Source organism: Mastacembelus armatus, chromosome 12 (genome assembly GCF_900324485.2).
Source record: "Mastacembelus armatus chromosome 12, fMasArm1.2, whole genome shotgun sequence".
In the NCBI taxonomy this organism is placed as follows: domain Eukaryota; kingdom Metazoa; phylum Chordata; class Actinopteri; order Synbranchiformes; family Mastacembelidae; genus Mastacembelus; species Mastacembelus armatus.
The window spans coordinates 18,833,061-18,853,200 of record NC_046644.1 but is presented as its reverse complement, the minus strand read 5'-3'; the positions used below and the strand labels follow the sequence as shown (position 1 = coordinate 18,853,200).

General features: G+C 42.1%; 2 protein-coding genes across 9 annotated transcripts; both read right to left on the bottom strand.

The window, feature by feature from the left end:
* Positions 1-32: 32 nt before the first annotated feature.
* On the bottom strand, positions 33-4,135 carry tmem150c (transmembrane protein 150C). Of its 2 annotated transcripts, none has more exons than XM_026297253.2 (10): positions 3,964-4,135; positions 3,364-3,529; positions 2,790-2,856; positions 1,970-2,051; positions 1,720-1,773; positions 1,601-1,636; positions 1,442-1,509; positions 1,157-1,284; positions 876-1,053; positions 33-635 (listed from the first exon to the last, which is right to left on the bottom strand). In XM_026297253.2, exons 4-10 carry the CDS (start codon positions 2,041-2,043, stop codon positions 460-462), a joined length of 714 nt encoding a protein of 237 aa, XP_026153038.1. In that variant the 5' UTR covers positions 2,044-2,051; positions 2,790-2,856; positions 3,364-3,529; positions 3,964-4,135; the 3' UTR covers positions 33-459. The 2 variants fall into 2 exon arrangements, with proteins under 2 accessions (XP_026153038.1, XP_026153039.1); XM_026297254.2 differs by having other exon boundaries at positions 2,790-2,851.
* Positions 4,136-4,510: 375 nt separating this feature from the next.
* Positions 4,511-20,052, bottom strand: sec31a (SEC31 homolog A, COPII coat complex component). Of its 7 annotated transcripts, none has more exons than XM_026297232.1 (30): positions 19,923-20,052; positions 19,420-19,472; positions 19,202-19,222; positions 16,942-17,021; positions 16,414-16,537; positions 16,123-16,321; positions 15,930-16,025; positions 15,496-15,636; positions 15,253-15,395; positions 14,899-14,998; positions 14,596-14,757; positions 14,178-14,333; positions 13,861-14,082; positions 13,664-13,738; positions 13,508-13,549; positions 12,523-12,771; positions 12,193-12,304; positions 11,904-12,082; positions 11,692-11,818; positions 11,456-11,601; positions 11,019-11,192; positions 10,588-10,839; positions 9,866-9,967; positions 9,294-9,396; positions 8,452-8,799; positions 7,979-8,034; positions 7,464-7,715; positions 6,751-6,870; positions 6,579-6,650; positions 4,511-6,170 (listed from the first exon to the last, which is right to left on the bottom strand). In XM_026297232.1, coding segments are annotated over exons 2-30 (4,035 nt in total). In that variant the 5' UTR covers positions 19,422-19,472; positions 19,923-20,052; the 3' UTR covers positions 4,511-5,990. The 7 variants fall into 7 exon arrangements, with proteins under 7 accessions (XP_026153017.1, XP_026153019.1, XP_026153022.1 ...); XM_026297234.1 differs by having other exon boundaries at positions 7,464-7,712; XM_026297237.1 differs by lacking the exon at positions 8,452-8,799.
* Positions 20,053-20,140: the final 88 nt, after the last annotated feature.

The window sequence follows — 20,140 nt, the reverse complement described above, 5'->3', positions numbered from 1 at the left end:
GGTTTCTATTAATAATCCACAGCTGTACCTGCTGACAGTTCTCACTGTAACATTGCTGTTTTTATTCATACTGATTGGATGCTGTGCAAATTAACATTTTAAACATTGCATATAACTTTCTTAGATTCATGCAGATGCCCCAAAACTAAAACATTAAAAACATACAATTAAAAATTTACAATAATTTAAATTTTGATGAATAAAAATACATTTAATGCCCAAATCCCAAACTCCTTGTAAATAAAGAAAACAGACTGACTGAGCAGAACTTTGGTGTAGTACTTAAATATGTAATACTCAAACATGGATACATGAAGTGGTGATAATGTGTCACCATTGGTGAAACTAGTGCAAGTGACTGGTATAAGAACCAGAGTGTTCAGATGGAGTAAATATGTCTGGTTCAGTTGGACTTGAGGCGTTACCGTCTACAGACGGTCCGGCTCAGACCTGCACGCTTCACTCGGTACTTCTGACAGGCTGGCGCGTTGGGGACAGGTCTCTGCACACTATGTCGAAGCTGAAGTGACGAAACTCGATGGCAAAAGTGCTGAGGTAGAGGAGCAAGAACATGACCAGCGCCCACTGGCATCGGGCTGCGTGCATGTGGAGGCCCTGAGACATCAATGAGAAGTCTGCACCGGGTGAGTTAAGGTTCAAATATGAAAATGAAGGATTACAGCACATGAAAAGAGAACATGGCAACCCGTGAGCCGCATCAGTTTTAAAGGAAAGGTTCATAATTATTCAAACCTTTGTTTAAAGAACCTTTTTCAGGTTTAGTTAGAGCCTTTAATTGTTTAGATTAATAACAGACAAACTGTCAGTGCCTTTAAAACATGTTCACTGCTCCCTGATGCTGAGTGGAAGGATACAGGGCACCATGCAGACAGTGATGCATCCTGACAACACGAAGCGAAGGATCCCTGCCTTCTTGCCCTCATTTTTCAGGTCAACCTTCAGGGTGATGTAGGACTGCAGCCAGCAGAACCCTGTCCCCAGTCCAAACGTCAGGTTGGTGCCCAGGTTGTGGATCATCTCCTCTGCAAACAGCTAAAACAAAAACTAATAAGGATGTGGTCCTCATGCACTTGGAGCAGAGTTTATAAACTGGCATAAAAACTATACACAAATGTACAGTATGTGTGTGTGTTACCTGGAAGTTTCCAATAAGTGTCATTCCAAAGCAGCTGACAGAGAAAACCACCAGACTCACAACATTGAGCCACGGTTTGTGTATCCTGTGTTTGAGCTGAAGGTATCTGAGCACGGCGATCATCATCCCTGAAACAGAAAAACAACAAAATGAACAGCTGGATCTGTAGAACACACATCGTGTGTTTGATGGCAACAAAACACCTGCCTACTGTGTATTTGTAAGTTCTTTTTACTGTGGTTTGTTGAGCATTTGCATGTGTTTGTGTTGACGTCAGGCTTGTACCCACAAACGCTGCCAGGTTCATGACCTCGCTGAAGATGCAACTGGCTGGTGGATTGTTTCCGGCAATACTGAGAGGAGAAAGGGTGAGAACTGTGTGTTTGTTATGAAATAAAAAAAAGTTATGGTTTTATTGATAAAAGGAAATAATCAGTTATATACCTGATATATGGAGGATACAAGGATCCATTTCTTCCCCTGAACACAAATAAAAAATATCATAATAATAATCTAGAAATGGTTATTTTCTGTATAAAACATGGATTTTTTTGTTGTTTTACCTGTATTTTGATCCCAGGGGTGTTATCTTCTCATTTGTGACAGCCACAATATATCTGTTAAATGCATCAAAATACATGAGTGAACATAATAAAGAAGCTTTATGTCTCTTTGTAGTGTCTCTATAGTCACTCCGGTCAAACCGGTGCGACTTCTTTACAATCTTTTATTCAAAGTTCCTGTAGCTTCACTTTGCTGTGCAGCAGGAAAATGAAGGACCAACAGAGAAAACCAAATACTGAGAGAACTTACACCACCCACAGGCCGGCAGCTGTGCTCAGCGAGTAGATGGGAGGCAGAAAAGCCCACAGGCTGTAATTTCTCATCTTGTCTCCTGTGACACCACAGAAGAAGAACCTGTGTTAGTACTGTACCCAGTTGTAATGGACAATAGTTTCTTAAAACATTTCTGGTCAAAACATTCAGGCTTTAGTTCACTTAGTTACTAATGGTTTAGTATTAGTTAATGTTGACCTAATGCAAACTGTGGCCAAATGTTTGTCGTTACGTTTTGTGGTATTTCTCATTTGTTGTGGTTGTTTTTTCGTCTCTTTAAGGCCATTCTGCAGCTTTGGGTCTTTTGTTTCTCGGGGCTGGTTCTGCATGATTTTGTAACTCGGGCCACTCCCTAATAGCCTGGGTCTGTTCCCAGTAGGTCCCCTGAGTGCTCCACTGGATATGAGCTCTATACAGCATTAACAAATTATTTATTAACCTGAACTAAAGACATTGGTCACAGTTTATTATTAAAGTGGCCTCCGTGTGTTTGCAGTTTTAAATGAGGTCAGTAACAGCAGGACACCACATAAACACTGAGGGTAGAAAACAGGACATTTCTCTTGGTTTGTTTGTTGTAAACAAAACAAACTTTCAGTTTTCTGACATTTCATGGATAGAAAAAATTTAACAATCTAGATAAAAATGTAATTTTTCACTGGTCTGACAAATTAAAAATAGTAATGTTAATGTTTTATATTCATTTAGGTTCAATTCAATGGGCTGAAAGCAGCTGGCTGAGTGAAATGATAGAAACAGGATTCGAAACAGGTTTCACCAACCCACTGAGGATTACCTGGATCAGGTGTGGTCGGTCCAATCAGAACCAAGAAGGGCAGTTGGAAAACCTGGTGACCCCTGGACTACAGTAAAAACCCATTAATATAACATCATTAGCTTTAAGACACATTAAAGAAATGAAACAATACAGTTTTAACATGTTTCATTACAAACCTTTTTAAATGTTTATTTTTTGACCATTTATTAATTTATTCTCCACATGAGAAATTAGATCTTAAACCCTTGTGTCTCTAATATCGGATTATATGAAAGTGACAGGTCTGGACCTGGTCCTGATTGATCATTACAACAATGATCAGTAAGGATAAGTGATTGGCCACACCCTAATCAGGATTTCCATCTGCAAACTGAAAAAACGACTGAGATGAATGAGGAAAAACAAGAACCGGCCTGGCAGGTTCTGCAGACCCGATTGAAGGGGGACACAGAAACTCGGACTTTATTAAAGAAAACCTGCCGGTGACTCTGAGTTTGAATGATCTGTCTCAGAAACCTTTCCCTCAGCTCGGGGTAAAACTAGTCTGAGTCTTCACTAAAACCGTTTTCTGGACCCCCCCCCCCCATCGTACCTGTGCGCCCCGTGAGTCTCTCACCGGCCCCGAGCTCCGTGTTTCAGTCCTTTGATATCGCTTTTCATTCACACTCTTACTTCCATTTCGAAAGAGGGAAGTCGGTGTTTTGGTTTCATGCACCAGGAAATCGTCCCGGAACGTACGTCACATCCGTTGTCATGTCCTTCAAATTAAAAGCACGCAGGTGTGTATAAATAAATACATATGACGGTGGATGGCAGATGACACTTTGAAAACATGTAGATTTTATTGTCTGTTATTTTTTAACTCTTATTTGCTCTGTGTGATGGTTTGAGGTGGTGAGAGGTCACAATGAAGTGGGTTCAAGACTGGATCACCAACCAGGCCCTGAATCCCTGGGGGCCCCAAAGCTTCCAGGGTCAGATCATATAATTTTAGCACACAGAGTTTGATTAATCCCTGATTATTTAGAAGTAGAAGTGTGACTTCCATCCTGGCCTGGTTCTGAATAAACAGCCTTTCTTCCATGAAAGGTGCTGTTTAGTTTTCGGCCCTAAACGGGTCGTAAACAAAGACGACTACAGCAGTGACAACATACTACTGTAGTTTTATAAAATAAAAGCTTTAATAACTCACGGTGCCCTCTTGATGTATTTCTGTGCATGATGTCCATGATCTCCTGGTGCCACCATCAGGTCAAAACGTTTACATGTCCAACCCTTCGGTTTGTGGCCACATACCTGCAGAACTAATGACTGGACTTTGAGTTAAGAGTCAGTAATGTTTAAAAAGACAACTATATGAAAATATACACTTTCACTTTCATTCCTGGCAGCATCTAGAACAAGATTCAGATGAGTGAACATACAGTCACTCTGTTAAAACTGGATCTGAAATCAGCAGCAACATCAAGCTCAAACTAATGCAGACACTGACAGTTTTATATTAATGAGGCTAAATAACGGCATTAAAATGCAACCACAGCACAAACTGCAGCCTCCAAACTGAGCTGCTGGGTTAGACTGCATTAGTTTTAGCAGGGAAACAAGTTTGACATTCAAAATAAAACCATCATGTTCTGTTATTTTAACTTCGACATGTCCTGGGTCTTGCAGAGCAGCCGTACCTGGAGAGAAATATACTTTTATTTCAGAGATTAAAATCCAAATAATGTGACATCATATTGTAAATAAATACTATTTATTGAAAATGTTGCGGGTAGTCAACCTAAAACAAAGACTTGTTTTCTTTTTATTAACAACATAAAACTGAGGTTGACCACTCAGACTCCAGCCCTCATCGTAGCCAGAATGAAAATCAAGCACAAGTCTCCTTCCACTCTCCATCTGAGGTCTGACTAATCAGCTGCTGATTACATCCAATGCCATTAAAGATGAACGCGTTGTGTTTAAGCATGCATGGTTTAAAATTTCATAATACAGGTCTTTTAAGTCCATTGCACTTTGCTGAGCCTCATGATTACACTGAGAAACAAATAACAATAAAAACAAAGCAGGATTCCACGTCCTCAATAGATAAATTGCTTTGACTGACAGACATACAGACATGTGGTCCATTGTGCTGTATGTAGTGACACCAGTGGTGAAAGTAAGCCAGAAAAGCAGAGGGAGTATTAAGAAATGTCATAACAGGTGTATTTAAAAATAAAAATAAAAAAAGGTATTCTAAGCACGAATTTAGCTTTAATGTGCGATGCATTAATGGATTAAAGTCAATAAAAGTCCTTTTTTAAAAGTGATCTGTAGTTTCTCCTGTTGAATGATGGTAGAACACTCATCTGTCTAATTTGCAGGTCTACTGCAACATACACGCAGGCAGTGATGCATTTATATGTAAAAATAAAAGCACGATTTTGCACTTTTTAAAGACAATTCTACATATGCACAGATTATAAACTGTAGTGCACAAACATGGTGAACAAGCTAACATTTCATTGAGTGGGTATGATTGTGAGTCAAAAGCATGCAGCACTGCAGTAGCAGCTGTATTAATACCAATTGCATTAAAAATGCTTTTCTTTAAATCGACTAAATTTATTTTGATCATCTCAAAACAAGAACTCCAAAATCTTTTAGTTTCTTAATCTCATGTTTCCTATTTTTCCTGTCCCTTCTTTTGATCCAGTATGGTCCATAAATTAATTTGTACCATTTTTTAAATTTGCAATATTTAGATAATGTGAATTCCTTGTATTGCATCAGGGTGGAGGTTTAACTTTATTTATACCACAACATGACTGCTGCATATTCACTTAAATATTACACATGAATCCATATGACTATGAGGATGAACCAAAAACATGTTTATGTTCAGTGTAGCTCGTTGAGTAAAGGTGGTACTTTCATGCATTAGTCTGCAGCCCTTTGTTTGTCTGTGCATTTGCTTTCACAGGGCTCAGATTTTACTTTCACCACTAAGTGCGACTGGATTCGTGGCTTGTCTTGGAGTTATGTCGGAAAACATGAATGGCACAAAGAAGAATTGAACAGTATTGTCATATATCTGAGAATTCTTCATCATTTGTGAGTCAAATAAAGCTCCCTGTGAAACAAGCAAACAGCAATTTTTAACGCTGACACTCAGCTCGACTCCTGAACGGTCACTCTCCAGCAGACTCAGAGGACGGGATTTCTTCTGTCCGATCAGACCCCGAGTTTGTTGGCCTGTGTCAGCACCACCTTGAGCACGGGCATGAATGCTGACGTCTCGCTGAAGTTGCTGTTACTGACTATGTGGGTGTGGATGTTGAGGCCCTCCGTGTAGGATCGGGACTCTATGGTCCTGGCTATGTTATGCAGTCCTCCTACAATGGCAGGAGAAAGCTGCAGAGAAGAACAGCAGAAAGCGTCAGCAGGTCAGAGCACCATGCAGAAACCTTCTCTACAACAGGTAAACTCAAAGAAGCAAAGAAACACAGACCCTGTGTACATGACTCGTATGAAAGGTCTGAGCCACTCCAGGTTTCACTTGTGCTAAATAAACAATTGATGAATGTGACAAGTTCTCTCCAGTCACTCGTACACGCTGCCTAAGAAAGAATCTGTTTGCTAGAACGATTCCAGGGTGCAGTAAATTTCTGCTTTTAAATCTACACTTAGGACTTTGTGTGTTTATTCCTTCCCATCCATGCTGTCAAGGACACGTATCAGTGTCTAAGCTTTCTGTCAACTGGGCTTGTGTTCAAATCAAATCAAACATCTTGGTATTTAGCTAATTTTTGCCACACTCACCGTCTGCTCTCGGAGTTTGTCATAGAGCGCTTCCAGACGCTTGAAGGCATCATCAAGTTTCCTCTTAGTTTGCTGTGAAAGAGCATGGCAGAATATGTTAACATGATCACATCATAATTCACTTTCTTCACTAGAGATGCGTTTAATTCTTTTCCGTCTCAGATAAACTCACAGGGTCAGTGGCCACAGCCAAGCACTTCTGGATGAGCCCTTCGAATGTGGTCTTCAGGACCAGGTGCTCATCAGGGATCGGCTTCTTTGTGATCTTCTCAGCAGGGATGGACTGCAGAGGCTGAAACAAACAAACTAGTGAAAAAGTCTCTCAGGTTGTCACACTGACACCTCACATACACATATGAAGACAATATTATTGCACAGCAGCCTCCACCTATCAGACCCACAGGAGTCATCAATAAACATTAATAAACTACATTACCTTCTTCACTATATTTATTTCATATCCTGCTTGTAAATGCTAAATATAGAGACCTAATGTAAACAAACCAGGACTCTAATGACACCTACAAACTGTGTGCAATAACATCAAACCCTGTAAGTTATTTCTCAGTTTCTGCCACAGAAACCAAAGTCTCATTTAAGACCTGGGCAGTACTCTCTGAAGGTTCAGGAACTTTTCAGATGGATGCTAGCATTTTCAAAAACCATGATGTTTTGCTTGTAGTTTGCAGCTGGAGAGATTTTACAATGATTGTATGATGGAACAAAGACGATGCAGAGTCAGGTGAACACACCCTCATCAAAATTAAAGTATGCAACCAACCATGGATCTAAACTATCACTAGGATTAAAAACAAACATTTTTTTGTGCAAGAAACTGCAGAATTTTTTTCATTTGCTGTCTTTACGTTGTGTGACACCCTGTACCTGTACGACATCTCCAGTGGGTGCTCCCGGTGCACCTTCCATACTGGTCTTGGGCATCACAGGGTTCATGGGTGGAGGAGAAAATTGCTGCTGCTGGTGTATGCCTGAGTAAGGGACCTGGGCACCATGTGGGCCCTGGACCATGCCCTGAGGAACCCCAGAGGATGTGAGCTGGACCTGAGGGTCAGAGCCCAGTGGATTCATGATGGGAGCAGTGATGGGGGCAGGAGGGGCGTAGTTCCCTGGTACCTGCTAAAAAATTACAAATATATTTCCACTTAAAACAGAAAACATCCTTGTGTCTGCAGCTGGGATGCAGATTAACATATTATGTGACATTTTCTCAGAGAGATTTACTAAAACTGCAATTATTTTAATTACTGCATCACTTAACCTTTTCAAATTTGACCCATTTCTAAAATTAGCCAGTGGTAAATAACAAGAGGCTATTAAGGGCCTGAATTCATACAGTGTGGGTTGACTTTAAGTTACATTAGTCCTGTCAGCAGACTCACCTTCTTCTTTGGTGCCCTGCTCAGGGCCGGAGGGTCGTTCCAACCGTTCTGAGGCCCTGCAGAAAAAACAAACCCTGATCATTCACTCACTCTCACACTACCAGTCTGTTTGGATACTGAGAAGATCTCTCATTTTTTACAGACTATACGTCTAATACCTGATCAGAAACAATGATCAAGAAATTTACTGCTAATGAAATAATTAGCGTTAGTTGCTGTTTAACACTAAAAATCCTGCTGGTATGAAATAATTCTGTCTTTCTTTCCTGAACTGAGCATCATGTAAAAACACCCCTGTATTGAAGGAATAGCTGCAGCTTCATAGTAATAACATCAATAAATAGATTGTTATTAAAGTCCTGGGCTAGTAGTTTAACAGTGGAAATTGGAACCACAGTTTGTTAGAAGGACGTCAGCGCAGATCAGAGCCATGCAGACCTGTTCTCTGATCGGGCCATGGCCAAGCTGTGTACCTGAGATGCCGCTCAGTGGAAGAAGAGGCATGTACGACACAGGAGATCCCGGCCCGCCATGCTGAAAAGACACTCCGGAGGACGGAGGAGCAGAAAAGGAGGAGGAGGATGTCGGATAGAAAGGACTATGGGAGGGATGAGAGGGCAGGCACTGGTTGGCATGAGGCTGTCCAGGATAGACCAGCTGAGAGGGAATGGGCTGTGTGTACTGAGAGAGAAAGCCAGGGGGGTGAGGAGGGGAGGAGGGCTCTGCAGGGGGAGGAGGAGCAGCACTGGAGAAGTACTGGAGAGGCTGATAGATAGGCACCCCCCCAGCTCCAGATGGGTACTGGTTGACCTGGGGGTAGGCTGGGAGTCACACAGGAAACAACAGCTGTTAGTGAGAGACTGAATCATGCAGATAAACACAGATATGACACAGTGCATGCTCAAGTGCTTCGTGTTTAACTCGTAGGCTACAAAAAAAATACACTCAACAGGCACAGAGACAGAAAAGTTATTTAGAACAGACTCTTATCTGTTAGTGAGTAAGAGAGTAGAACAGCACAGGTCAGATATTACAGTCAAACATCACCTTTGGTAATGTTTGACTTGCCAGTGTTTCCCACTTGTCCTATGTGAATTCAGATGCACTGAGAAAATGTACTGTTGTCAGAGTATCGACTGTTAAAGCTCTACAGGAACGGACGTCTATCCCAGCACATCGACACAGGATTAAAAAAAACTGGACCCAGTTTGTCTCTATCACACTTAAAGAGATAGAAATAGAGAAATGTGACTGTGTCTGTAATTCTATAATTAATTGTGATTTTAGGGTGATGGAGCTGCTATAACACACTTACGCTGGTACTGATGTGAGTACATGTAAGCTGGAGTGGAGGTGGCTGAAGGTGCAGCAGCCGTGCTGGGGGTCAATATCCCATACATGGGGTTTGAAGGCTCCACCTACAAAAACACACACACACAAAATAAAACAAACCTTACTGCAAGACAGAGAACTGTCCAGTGGCATTGGTCTGTCATCTACAACAGAATATAACAAGTGCAAAGCATGGTGCTGCTAACAGAGGGCAGAGTAGTCCTGTGGAAGCTGAAGGAAAACGTCATGTGACTGCTGCAGTTCAGTCGCATTTTCTAGATAGGAACAGCATACCTGTCTAGTGTGGTAGTGATGCAATAAAACATTAATAATCAGGGAGCAGAAGAAGAAAAAAGAGACTCGGTGACATTGAATGCATCACAGGAGACAGAAGAAACAACAGGACGTGGGCAGTGATGGGTATTCATGGGAAGCAGCAGGTGTCAGGCACCGGTTCAATCGGTGAAAACAGTTTAGCAATTTGCATTTATTAGTTTTTAAGTGAACAACAGCAAAAAGCGTGAATGGAGGTCAATGGGCGATCAGTGGATGTACCTGCTGGTCTGCGGTGCTGCCTACTTGAAGAGGAGGAGGGACATTGGGGAGGGCTGTGGGAGTTTGGTTACTCCAGGAGGTGACAGTGGAGGCAGCCCTCACCTGGAGTACACAGAGACACATGGCACATACTAATGATGGCCACATCATGGTGGTGCACCACAATGCACACACACACTGGTCCAACGGACATGAGAGCAGACTTAAATAACAAGAACACAATTCCCCGAAAAAGAAGTTCCCACAGAAAGAATGAGTATTTTGCTCCCATGTAGCATTGGCATCAACCCCCATACAACAAACCATAGCCAGAATGGAAATCCAGTCAATGAAATGACTACAAACTGCAATGAGCACTTCACCATGTGGTTAAATAGTGTGGAGATGTTTTAGAGGAAGAAAAGGAAGAAGACCAGTCTGCCCTCATGTTTCATAAACTCCAAATCTGCGCAAATCCAGATTTCTAATAGCAAAAACAAATGTTTAAGGGCCAGTCTCTGCCTGCTAATCTAACTGTGGTAGTGGAAATTCGGTTTGTGTACATGTACCCACTTTCACCATGACTGAGATTCATAAAAAATAACCAGGAGTTTGTGGAGTTTTATAAATCTGAGGAAAAACACACAGTTTTAAGCTCCAGGTAAAGAAAAAAATAGACACTGGATCCTTGTGTTTACACTGTTACATGCTACGATGGGAGACGAGAGGTCAGAGGAACGTACTGGCTGGTAATACTGTCGCTGTGCTGGGGCTGAGGCAGATGCAGGCATGAATGGAGGAGCTGCTGCTGCAGTGGGCTGAGGCACCATGGCAGGCTGGACCGGGGCGAACGGATGTTGGGGAAGGACAGAGCCGTGCTGACGGGCAGGCAGCTGAGCCTGAGCTCTCTGTGTTTGTGCTGGAGCTGCAGGAGCCGCCGCCTGCTGCTGCCCCAGAGCCCGACTGAGACGATCGCGAAGCTGCTGCACGGAAACCTGGACAGAGGAACGACATGTTAGGTTGGGTAATCCCAATTTACACCTATAAATAACTTAACCACGCTATAAATACCTGTTTTTATGAAGTTACAGCGTAATGTCCCCACCACGTGCTAGCTAAGCTATGTTTTAAACTACACACAGCTGGTGAACCAGGCTGTAGCTGTGTTACAAACCTGGTTGGTGTTATCAGGCAGATAGTTGATGGCAGTGGACAGACTGCCCTGGGAGGCCAGCAGGTTGGCATAATGACTCATCTTCTCAGCCAGCAAGATGCCAACAGCGGTGGGACCAGAGCGCTGGGTCTGCTCCACTGCACGTCGCAGCACCACCACCTTCTCCACCAGGTCCTAAGGGATGGAAACGACATGTTAGCAAGGCTGAAAATAAACAACCAACAAACATTAACACTGTTGTTTTTCCACACATTTAGCCGCTAAAGAGCCAGAGATTTCCCTCAGGGGGTGGTGGAGACCAAACCCAGAGCTCAAACTGAGGGAACACTGAACTTAAAGAGTCATCAGGTGGATGCAAATGTGACTCCAAGTTGCCCAAAAAAAAAAAAAAAATCTGTTATGACAAATTCAGAGCTGGAGTCACTTTCTTATCATACCTGGAGAGACAGAGGACAGCATCCATCTTGTGCTTTGGTCCAACAAGACACCAGCTTCTCCACATTGCCAGCACAGATGTAACAGAGACAGGCCTGCGACTGTAGTTGAGCATCTTCTGCTGCTTCCAGTCTGTCCCCGAGAAGGTCTAATAAACAGAAGATCAGTTAGAGAGAATAAATTCATAGCTGAGGCAACGAACCCAAGATATCAAACAACAATATCCATGCAAACCAACCACAGAGGGGAGAAAACTCCTCAGGCTGAGCGTAGGTCATGACAGCAGCCAGAGCCTCCTTCCAGTTCTGCAGGTCACAAGTCTTCAGGATATCCTGCCAGTCTTTCATCACCACTGCACTGATCAGCTGCAGGACACAAACACATCTGTGTTATTAATAAACAGACTCTCAATTCCTAAAAGCTCTAACAATTCTCCTGGTTGTTACCAACCTTGGTTATCTTGCTGTGTGTTTTCATAAAATACTTCTTCTGGGTTTTCTCTAACAGTTCGGCCCCCCCGGCGATGGCCAGGATGATGCTGTCCGCCATCCGGTTGTCATGGAGACAGAGCTCCACAGCTCCCTCAAAGTCTCCGGTCAGCAGAGCCTGTGTGATCAGCCCGTCCACATCTTGCAGGAAAACAAAAAGTGTAAATATTTTACACTAAACAAACTGCAGAGCCAGATATTAAACCAAAACCTGGGGTCATGGGCTCATTTAACGCTGAAGAAGTTGTTACCTTGACTGATGCTGAGACTGACTCCTCTTGCAGGAGTTGGAGCTGGAGCTGGGACACCAATGAGCTCCTCAGGTGGAGAGGAGGTCTCATCCTCCACCGGTGCTGCCGTTTCCTGAAACACCAGAGAAAGATCCTATTGATGCTTCATGTCTACTCATCTTGCCCCATGTGCTGCAGCCACGGTTCAGCTCGGTCAGGGTGTATGTGTGTGTACATGTAGCCTGCTAACATGTAAAGATGCTAATCAGATTTTCACAATCACAGTTTCATGTGTGAATATGTTAAGATTGATCCAATAGTTCTATGGGTGGGGTATGGGTTAAGGTGTACCTCTTCCAGTGGGATCTCCTCTTCTTCCTCTGGGAGAACCTGGTCCATGTTTGCCTCTGCTTCATCGGTAAGAGCATCTTCTGGATCTGCAGCTGCCGGGTCTTCAGTCTGTGGGTCCAGTTCAAGTGTTGCCGCTGGCTGAAGGTTTGCTGCAGCGATCATGTCAAACGCTGCCTCAGGAGTGTCAGCGGCCGACAGGAGGCCGAGGTCTGCCGAGGGCTGCAGGGGGGATGGAGCAGGCACTTCCACCTGAGAAATCAGGGGAAGACATAGACTCAGAGATCACGAGTGAATGTTTAAATGATTAAACTTAAATAAAACTCAAGTTCAAAATGGATTTAATATAGATTTAAATTCTCGGGTGGAAGCCGTGGACAACAACTGAAGTTCACAAAGACTGTTCAGATCTACAGGAAAGAGTCACATTTGTGAGACAATCTCTGCTTTCATGCAGAGAGTGTGCAAACAAAAGTAAGTGCAAATCATTTCAGCTTCCTCCAAGTAGGTTAAAAAAGTGAAGTTATGTTCGTTGCCCAGAGATGATTCTTCCTTACCAACACTTGCAACACTTCCTTATTGCAAAATGTGAGAGAGACTAAGTCAAGAGGTCTAGTAAGTAAGGAACTCATGAGGTTTTTCAAATACCTTTTCACTGGAAAGGCCAAATAACACCAGAATACTATGACTGCACATCACATTGCTTGCTGTAGCCATTGTATGTTGCAATAAACAGCAGTGGCTTATTATTATTTTACAAGACATAATGAAAATAAATGTGTTTCTAAATCATTGAATTATAAACCTAGTTTAATCAGCTGGCAGGTAATTAAACAAGTCAGGCATAAAGTTTTAGTTTTCAGTCTACATTCATATTTCATGGGCATATATGGTATTAATATTCTCATCTAACATGAGTGTGGACAGACATATATAATAATGTGAACTATTCCAGCAAAAAGAGATTTAGAGCTCTAAACAAACTCACCTTCAGAGGATCAGCAGGTTTTTCCTCTAGTGCTGCTGAAATCTGACAGTAAAACACACACATTTATCACTTCATACATTATTACACTGATGGATTTTGAGCTACAACATAAATGCTTTCATATGCGGCATGTATTCAATAGGAAATCCACTTTACCTTTAGGGCTAACTCCTCTTTGTTGTACCCTAGAAGCTCCAGGTATTTGCTGCGGACGTCGCTTTCAAAATTAGCCTGAAAACACAACATAGTCAACAAACAACATACAGAATGAAGAAAGTATTTATAAGTGCACATTTCCAAGTTGCTTTTAGACTTTGGTGAAAAAGAGAAGCTGTGATTTCTGAGTTTCATACCTTGAGGAAGGACCAAATAGTCTTTTCAAACTCATTTTCAGCTGCATTGATCTTCTCCTGGCAGAAATCCACGAAGCTGCCTGCGCTCAGAGTGGCCTGCAGCTGATCAGAGCGCTTCAAAAAGGCTGTTTCTGTAACAACCTGGCTGATATGTACAACATGTGAAGTGGGCTGCTGAGGGTTCAGGTTTGTGTTCTCCAAAGACACCAGCTTCCCACCAAACTAGGAGTGAACAAAATGCAAAAACATGTAAGTGCGTTGGTGGTAAAACCAACTCAGTTCTTAAGACCATTAAAAGGGAAAGAAGCAGCACTCACAGCGAACGAGGCTCCGACAGGTCTGCGGATCCACTTGGGTGGTTTCTTCAGGGGGTTTACTGTCGCTGGAGGAGGAGCGGTAGTTTGAGGCAGCTGCAGAGGGGGCAACGTCTGTCCCGTCCCAAAAGGATCCATGTTCCCAAATGAATTGCTGATCTGCAGCAGAGACACAGAGACAAGTGACAGAAATGTACAGTTAAGTTCATGTTCGGCTCTTAAAGAAGAAAAGTGTTATTTTATTTTGCTGTCAATCAAGTGCAGGCTGCAGCTTGTTTTCATAGCATTTGCAGGAATGAAAAAAAAAAAACTGACCACATATTTATAGTCAGAATATTTTGTTCTCAGGCTGTTATCTATGAAATGGACCTTTAGTTATGCAACCACCTTCTGTTTGTTGCCTGTGGAGATTCACTCTCACCTGGTCAGCCTGTCTCTGGCTCTGAGCCTGGCTGCTGCCCCCCATTATGGAGTAGATGTCGATGTGTCCGTCAAAGCTTGCGGCCGACAGCACCTCAGGGTTCCTGGGACACCACTGGATGTCAAAGCACCACTGACTGCTGGTGGGCAACTCGTACAGCACCTGAAGATTCAAGCAGAGGATTTACTTAGAATTTTCAGAATAAAAGCAGGAGGAGAATTTCTTCATGAAGTCTTCATCAGCGTAGGCTCATACTGTGTGTCAGAAAACTGTGTGTAGACGATGTTTTGAGTCAGTTTTTACCTCTGCGGTGTTTGGATTCCAGCACAGAATCCTACTGTCCTTCCCGCAGCTCAGGAGCAGCTCAGGATCAGCCGAGCTCCAGGCGATCGACAGGACACCTCTGCACATACAGAACAGTCCAATTATGTCTTAACAAAACATGTGGTATTAAAGAATAAGGAAAACAATATGCTATATTGTTCTAAAGACAGAAAAGATAGAGCAGGCTTTGATACACACACAAAATCATTCATGCTGGCTATTGTTGGGATTTAAGACAAATATAAAACATCACCAGCCTTATCCTTAAGAGACTGCAAAGAAAAGCTGGGCCCTTTATACTGGTTTGGTTCCAAATGCAATAGATCTTTTTACCGTGTGTGTGACTCTAAAATCTTGAGAGGAGAGGTAGCAAAACGTAAGTCCCACATCTGGATGACCGGCATCCTATCGTCCTCCGAGGCCAAGACCAGCTGAGTGGCCACTTCTGGGTTCCAAGCCAGCCCAGAGCAGTGCATCTAAAAACAGATACGTTCCCATTGTTTAAAGTTCAATAGAATTGTTGGAAAATTCAAAGCATGTGCAAGACTTCATCTGGATGCAGAGGGAACAACATACTCTGTTGCTGTGGTCGCTAACTTTAATAATGAGGTCGTTCTTGCGAAGGTCCCAAACTGAAGCTCGGCCACTGGGGTTGGCAGAGGCCAGGATGTGCTGAACCTGCCTGTTCCAGGACACACAGCCGATGTCCTCCAGAGGCTGTAAGACAAAACAATGAACTTCTATATTGATTACAGTATTTTACTCTTTACAGCTACAAAGGGTCACCTACACTGAGACGATACAATTATGTCTAAATCTGACAACACAAAATACAATAATGTCAGTGTCTGAAAACAGTTATCCCTTAATTATTATGATGTCAGGAGAAACATTTAAGTTATAACACATATAACAAACGACTAAACCTACACACTTACATGCTAAGTGCATTTAAATTGACGACACAGGTTTAAAACTGTAGTTGAAAGTTAAGGTCAACTGGGGGTTACCTGGGTTTTAGGCCCTGGGGTCATTGGAGAGTTAAAGTTATTCATGTCCCAGATATAAATTTCTGACTCATTTCCACCTGATGCAACGAGGTTTGTCTGCAAAAAAACAGGAGAACAGACAAAATGAGTCACTGCAGCCATAGGTTTAAGAAGAGTACATGCACACAATGACCAGCACTGAGTTATGTCATACTTGAAAGGGGTTGACATCCAGAGCTCTCACTGGTCCAGTGTGCTTGTCACTCTCAGCAATGATCACGTCGCTCTCTCCAGAGATGATCTTTGCAGGGTCGTACAGGATGACGTCACCATTCTCACCTCCTGCGATCAGGACGCCCGATGGGTGACCTTCGGCATCTATTTCATAGGGACCCCAAACGAGCTTGTGGTATCTGTAGAGAGCAAAGCATCTGTGTCACAGACGGCCACATGAAAAAGAAAACGTCAACAACATCATGAGTGTGTGTGAGGAGCTCCTTAGTACCTGTGAGTGGAGGAGAAGCTGCCACATGACTTCATGTCCAGGGACGGCTCTGCCAAGTCCAGTTCGAAAAGCTCCAAGGAGGCATTAGTGCTGAAGGAGGCATCCAGCTGCTGGGCTGATGTTCCTGCAGACAGAATCAACAGCCATTACTTTCCAATATTTTTTAAAACAGCTGCCAATAAATTTGAGCTAAATTGCAAAACACTGGGTGAGAAAGTAAGAACATTTTCCTTTTCCTCACTACATTAATTTGACATGAATTCTGTTTTCTGAAGTTTCTAGACCAAATATAATATATATGTGCCTGCAAATTGCTCATCTTTATCAAATAGACAAAGACCAAGCAAAGAGAGAGAAGGCTATGAGGATTTACTCACAAGTGACATCAGAGTACATAGTCAGAGTACATTGAGACATTACTGTAAACCACACACATTTCAATGACAACTAGAAAACCAAAGTGACCCCACCCTTGTGTCCAGCAATGTAAAGAGCAGGCCTGTGTCAGTGCCTGTTGCATGCCCATACCTGTTGCCAGGTAGATGGGGTGGTGCTGTGCAGGACTCCAGCTCTGGATGGCTGTGCGGTTGATCTGTTTGAGTTTCATCCTGGAAAAACAATTGAGGGACCATGCAGTAATTACCAGAGTAGTAAATTATATATTTATTCTGAGTGGCTTCTGGGGCAATCGCCATAAAAAACAAAGCACGTAAGGTTAAACACATTTTTATTTCCTACATTGTGAATAAAAAAATCTATAACCCTGAGTTTTGAACTACACTAGGTTTATGCATTAAATATTGAATTCACATTTTGTCAAGTCTGCCTTGAACAACACTGAACTGTTTCTGCTGTTGTTCATTCATAGGCCGGGAAAAGCTTCCTAATATGATTCCAGTTAAAGTGATAGGGGACAAAATCCAGAGTCCTCGTTCTGTACAAAAAGTAAAGTCCAGTCGAAGCTGAAGCTGTTCACCCTGAATTAGTCAGATCAAGAGGGTGTCTCTCAAAGCTGCAGTCTTTTTAGCATGAAATTCCCTGTGTGTGTCACTATCCCACCAAAGTTCACCGAGAAAACAATGTCAGAAAAGCACAAAGTGATCATTTCATACCAAAATAAAGGAATCATAATGGAAGATAACTGATTTCACTTTCAGGAAGGGTCTCTTCCCAACCAGTAACAGCCTCTCACATTCCTACAGCAATGCAGTGCTGTCTTAGAGCAATGGCTTTCAGAATTGTTTTGCAGCACTCATCAAATTAAACGTTTCTCAAACAAATTAAGATGCACAGTCATAGTTAACTGCAGGTCTATTTCACATGAACTAAATGTCCCTTGACTTTTATTTTGGTACTTTTGTCATATTCCTGATAATATGAGTCTTTCTGTCTCCCGGTCTATCTTTAAACATGACTAGGACATGGACCTGCAGCAGGAATGAATGAATGAAAACACAGTTAATTAATGTGAAACATTAGTACCACGAATATCACCTACTAAACCAATTCACAGTTCATTTTACTGCTATTTACTGGCATCTGTGGGCTTTTCAGAAAAAACAATCAATTATTGAAGACATGTTACAGACGCATCACATACACTGGATGCACCTTTTTACATTGATAAAGCTGAAGCTAGCAGCAAGCTAACAGCTGATTGACAGCCAACACAGCAATGCTAACAAAAACCACAATAGCAGAAGAATTACACAGAAACGTGTTGTCACTTTTCTTCGTGCTAACTAAAGACACAGAACTACATGTCCCGGTACTAGGGAGGAGTTTTACGGTTTGGCAGCATGCTAGCTGCAGAAAATAAAACAGTGAAGATACTTACTCTAATCTTTCCTTCCCTTTCTCGCCGTTTCTCACATGAACACACACATAAAACACAAACAAAGACGCCGTGTACAAGGAAAAGTTCCCCTTTCGGTTCTGCTCACTGTTACCGGCTGTAAAAACACGAGAAGAGGAGGCTACCGGGTCCTGGTTTAGGACTCCAGACAGATTTCCACGTCCCCACTGGTCTCCATCAACGTGGCACTAAGCAACACTCTCCTCCTACCACGAAGAAGAAAAACAGCTTCCGGGGGACGTCCGCACCCCTGCCCTGTGCTAGCATAATGCTAACTAATTAGCTCAAAAACAAACGACTTTTAAACTACTTTTGAAACGTCTTTAATTATATAAAAACTACATCTTAGTAGAAAATTAAACAAAATCTGTAGGCACTATTACAAAGGCATTGTTTATTTTTATTGTTTCTTGTAATTACTACAACTTTACATGTAATAGTGTTAAATATGTAATTATTGCATTGGATTTGTCAATAATACTGAACTGTTATTGGTGAGACATTATACATATCACATACATCACCAATGGTGGAAGAAGATATTTCAATGAAGTACAATTAGCAATACCACAGTAAGCTATATAATAAAATACTTCTTACGAGTTAAAAGCCATACAAGTTTTACCATCAAATACAGTAAAGCCCACACCTGTTGCCAGGTAGATGGGGTGGTGAGGAAAGGTCAAAGTAACTATAAATGAGAATCCTCTGTACTTGTTTACCTTGATAAAGTCAGTTAATTAACGTAAAAATCAAAAGCAGGTAAAAATAACTTTCTCTCCAATACCCCAACAGAAAACAGAAAGAGAAAAAGCACCAACTCTAATTTTGTGTCACAGTTTGTATTTATTAGGCAGTGATCACCTTAGAATAAAAATCAGGTGAAACCAGTGAAATGCTTATGGTTGATGTAGTTAAGTGAAGACCCCTCACCTCGCTTCCAACAGGTCAACCCTGAAACAATATAACACAGATATTAAAATAAAATCAACATTCACAAATCTGTTCTACACAAGCGTCAATGCCAGCACCCTCATTTTAAAACTCATCGATAATCTTCCCCAAACATAGGAATGGGTCAGATGGGTAGTGATTGATCTAATCATTGGGATGGCTATTTACTACTTAAAAGGCAGATCTGTAATACATACATGCGTATCAGGTCCACAAGCTCTTTTCCCTGTAGCTCTCTTCTTCAGTTGCTCTGTCAAAACGAGACATATTTAGATATCAATCATGTTCATCTTCACAAACAAATCACAAGAAACCTATATAAATTTATCAATGGCAGACAAACGAAAAGTTTAACTGGAAATACACAAGAACAGGATACAGATACATCAGCACACGACATACTGAACAATCGAGTGCTCGACTTATAAAATCTATGCCGATGCAAAACCTAGTTGCTTCTACTTCAGAATATGTCATGAATCATATTTAGCTCGTCCTGAATCTTGTTCGATAAGTTACCTTTCACCTAAAATTACACATCTTAAATAGGAGTTTGGCAAGGAGCATGTAACAGGAGACCAGGCTGACTCTCCAACCCCACGTGCTCCGTGTCTGAACTGGGTTTACCTCACAAACCGGGCTAATTCAACATGTTACCAAAAATAAGACTAATGGCAGGTCTAATTTACAGCATACTCACCTAATTAACGAGGAGAGCCGATAGGTGTAGAGGGGGGAAATGTAGGCCAACATGACTGAATGAAACCTCGTTTTAAAAACACGCTTCAACAGATCAACTCGTAACTTCACCAGCCTCTTCCTAATATCTTCTTCTTCTTCCAGGTCATTGTTTGCAGTTTTAACTCTGCGTGCGTTAGCGCCACCTACAGTGCGGGACAAACCGCCTCCATTACATTA